This window comes from Pyxicephalus adspersus, unplaced genomic scaffold, assembly GCF_032062135.1.
Source record: "Pyxicephalus adspersus unplaced genomic scaffold, UCB_Pads_2.0 Sca2514, whole genome shotgun sequence".
NCBI lineage: Eukaryota > Metazoa > Chordata > Amphibia > Anura > Pyxicephalidae > Pyxicephalus > Pyxicephalus adspersus.
In genome coordinates, this window is record NW_027319520.1 from 1 (window position 1) to 3,937 (window position 3,937).

At 37.1% G+C, this 3,937-nt stretch overlaps 1 protein-coding gene across 1 annotated transcript; it reads left to right on the plus strand.

The window, feature by feature from the left end:
- Nucleotides 1-11: 11 nt before the first annotated feature.
- Nucleotides 12-3,931, plus strand: LOC140321336 (E3 SUMO-protein ligase ZNF451-like; the record flags this gene model as incomplete). Its single annotated transcript, XM_072398132.1, has 5 exons — nt 12-1,204; nt 1,581-1,655; nt 1,829-1,948; nt 3,443-3,554; nt 3,913-3,931. Coding segments are annotated over exons 1-5 (413 nt in total), but the record flags the coding sequence as incomplete, so codon positions are not given.
- Nucleotides 3,932-3,937: the final 6 nt, after the last annotated feature.

Consider the following 3,937-nt stretch of genomic DNA (forward strand, 5'->3'; position numbering starts at 1 on the left):
TTTTTCAAATTAGCCTACCCTTCTTCGTCTGTGTTTTGAAATGGTCACTACTTCCCACCACTACATATCTCCCCTCCTATTGTGTGTTAATTCCCAAATCTCCTAGATTGTAAGCTCTTCGGTACAGGGTTCTCTCCTCCTGTGTCACTGTCTGTCATTTGCACCCCTATGTAATGTACAGCGCTGTGTAATATGTTGGCACTATATAAATCCTGTTCAATAATAAAATAACAATAAAAGAAAATCACCTATGAATGGGCCTCTTTATTTTAGTGGGAGTGTTTGAAGCATTTATAGGCCTTTTCAATAATTTTGGGAGATTGCAGAAGATGCCCTGAGAATTATATATAGGTAAAAGGTCCTAACAGAGGTATAGAGAAAGAGGTGGTAGTGTGGGGAGGTCATGGAGAAATTCCATGTTTAGAAAGGCTTATTGGAAAGACAGAAAGTAGATTTGTGACTGGGGGAAAACAAAGCATCTAGTCAATAGCTACATGGATAGGAGTCTGTGTTTTTTAGGATCAGCAAAGAAGTTCCGGGAGGACCAAACTGCATTTTTCTATTGCCATAGTCCAGGAGTCACATTTCTATACCTCAGATTAATGCATTAAAGGTGATAGCCAGGCCATTGCAGTCGGGCTAGAAGTCAGAAGTTGGAATTGGTTTGTATTGAGTGTAGAGGGTTTTGGGTTGAGTAGGATAACTGCTGGATCTCTGGCTATTAATAGGACAAGGAATCAAGGCAGCTTGAAGTCTGAGAACTTTTGTTTAGAATCTTGATGTGATGGGACAGTGTTAGGTGTGAATGAAGGAGTCTGGTTGTGTGCAGCCATAGATGCACATATGTGATTTAAAGTTGACTTCTTGTGCTTAAACAAGACTTTGTAGTGGGCCAGATTTGCTGCTAATCAGTGACATCAATAGAGAGTCCCAAATCTGTCTCCCAGCTATCTACCAATCTTTGGGTCACAGGGTTTATGGATTTTAACACTCTCCAGCCCAAGAAAATACTGTGTACTGGCGTATTGAAACGTCAGACATCCTGGGGAGATGATCCATGTACCCCTAGAGTATTGTTTTGGTTACGAAAACAGCCTAATGTCCGCATTTTTTTAGGATGGACGCTAATGAAAACAACCAGGTAGCAGAAGAAAAGGGGACACAGGATAACCATTTTAGTGATGAAGAGGTGGAATTTGTAAGTGTAAGTATTTCATGTGGATGTGTGTTGGCTGGTCATCACACGCATCATTTTCTATCCTGTTCTTATTTAACCTTTTTAATCTCCAATTTCTTTGCAAAATTGTAACAGGAAATGAACCAGTTCTTTAAAAAACGATCCTCTAAATGCTCTATTCTTTTTTCTTGAATCTCCCTATTCCCAATGTGCCTAGCTTGCTCTCCCGTCTCTACAAGTTTCCCTTCAGCCCCCAACAACCTACATACTGGCTCTGAGGATCAGCAACAAACTTAACCATTCTAAAAGAAGCACAATTGTGTTAAATATTTATTTATACTTTGGATTCCTTATTTAAGTCTTTTTATAGAGACGATGCTTCCTTTTTTTTTTTTCTATACAGGAAGGACCAGTAAGACCTGTCCTGGAATGTATTGACCTTCTTAGTGATGATGAGTCAGGTACTTTGTACCAGAATGTAAGTTCAATTTTATAATATCTATATTGCATCATACTGGATTTACCGGGGTAAAATAAAATGATCCCGGGAAAACCAGAGATATAGCTCTTCGCTAATGCTACAGAGAAAATTCCTCTCCTCCTCCTGCACTGTTTTTCATTGTTAGCAATAGTAATAGATTTTTTTTGCAGATAAAAGCGGAAGATAATGTTGATTATCCAATGGCAAGAGTGACTGCAACCCTTGATCGTGTTGCACGCCATGTTGAGATACAGAAACGTAAGCAAGCAGAGAAAAGCAAAGCATTTCAGGTGAGTTAGACACAAACCATCAACCTGAAAAACAAAAAGGTTTGGCGAAGTTGCAGCTGTGAAAAGAAAGAGTTGTTCTTAATAGAAGGATAGAAAAATGGCTGATTTTAATGTTTCCAACTGCTGTAAAAACCCACATGGTTAAATTATATAACCTAAATTTTGAATAACTAATACCTTCTAATAACTCCCTTTTGCTTTGTAAATGTAGTAGTGTGAGCCTTAATATTAATATAGGTGTCTGTAAATGTGTTAATTTTTTTCATTCTCTGCTCTTTTCCGGGGTGTGGGTATGTGACAAAAAGAGAGTGCGCTCTCTAATCCTATTTAAATTCTAAGGTTTTATGTATTATGACAATAATAAAAATCATCTGACACCCCATATTTCAGTGGCTTGTTGAACCACCTTTAGCAGCAATCAGGAATTCTTCCAAATCTTCTTTATAGTCTTATTTCAGTTTATGATTTTAAGATTATGGGCATTCATTTATCCACAGATCTCCTAAGGTCCCACCACAGCATTTCAATCAGGTTGATATCTGGACTTTGACTTGATCCATTTCACCACCTTGATTGTTTTTTTATCTATTTTGTTGTAGATTTGCTAGTTTTCTTAGGATCCTTGTCCTGTTCGTGACCCAATTTTGGCTAAGCTGTCGCAAAGACAGCCTGCTGTATGGAAAAGTTCATGGTCCACTCCACCTCCACTTTATCGTCTGCCCAAAGCACAATTGTTCTAGAAATCTTGTGGTTTACAGATATGCATTTTGCAAAGCAAAGTCATGCTGCCATAACCTTTTTAATAAGAAGATACTTTCTCCTAAAGTAAACCTTCTAAACATGTAATGTTTGTTTGGTCATCTTCTAATTGTACTGTCATGAGCTTTACTGCTAACCTGAGGCCTGTAAAGCCTTGGAAAGTTTGGCTGTTGGTTTTTTCCACCTTCTTTGCACTGGAGTATATGTCCTCCGAATCGTATAGGCAAAGTTACATTTCAACCTAACATACAATAAAAACCTGTCTCCTACTCATTATTAACCATGCAGTTTTTCTACCTATGTCCAAAGTAATCCATGTAGAAACTCTTATCCCTGCAATTTTATAGTACAGTAATGTTGCTTGTTTGCATTATTCATGGGTAGGACTTAAGAGACCACGTGTGAAAATGTTGGGGGAAAATGCTTACTGTTAGTTAGTCCAGCTGTAACCTAGAAGTTTCCTTTCTTTATTTAATTAAATATACTTCTTTTTAACAAGTGTACCTTGCAGAATAGGTGCCATTTTAAAGACAAAGCATGCCCATATATATTATGCTCTAGGTTTGTTTGTGCATATAATTTTGCAGATTGTTTAATAGTTTATAAACTATCAACTTGATTATCTTTCAAAATGTTTTGACTTTACAGCATTTTTTGCCATGTACTGAATGTATAAACTGCTGATATTTAGACTTACATTTACTATTTTACATAGATTTTCTATTTTTTTTGCAGGATAAGTTAAACTCCCAGCGTGCACATGGGTTGCAAGAGGTGCAGCGTAATAAGAATCGTCCTGGTGCAAGTGCTGCAAAAGTTTGTGTAAGCCAGTGGCTTAAAATGCCAGGTGAGCAACAAATATGGTTAATTTAAATGATAAATTATATTTCTTGTTTTGGTCTTATGACAGTTGTATTGGGCCTGTTCTGGTCAAGGTAGATTTGGCAAATAAATTAGTACCAAGCAAATGATTTGTTGGAGTTATTTATACTTTTGCTTCAAATAATAAGAAATTAAAGCAACATTGAGGGTGGGACATTTATTTATAGAATCATAATTTTATCTACAGTAACACTATTTGTTTAAAGCAGACCTTAACTCAACGCTTACACTTTACATAAAAAGGTAGACAACCCTTATATGTAAAAACAAAAAAAAGAGACGTGCGCGCAGGCGTAACACCCTTAAACTCGTGTGTGCTACAGCACCTGATCTCGCACCTGCGCAATG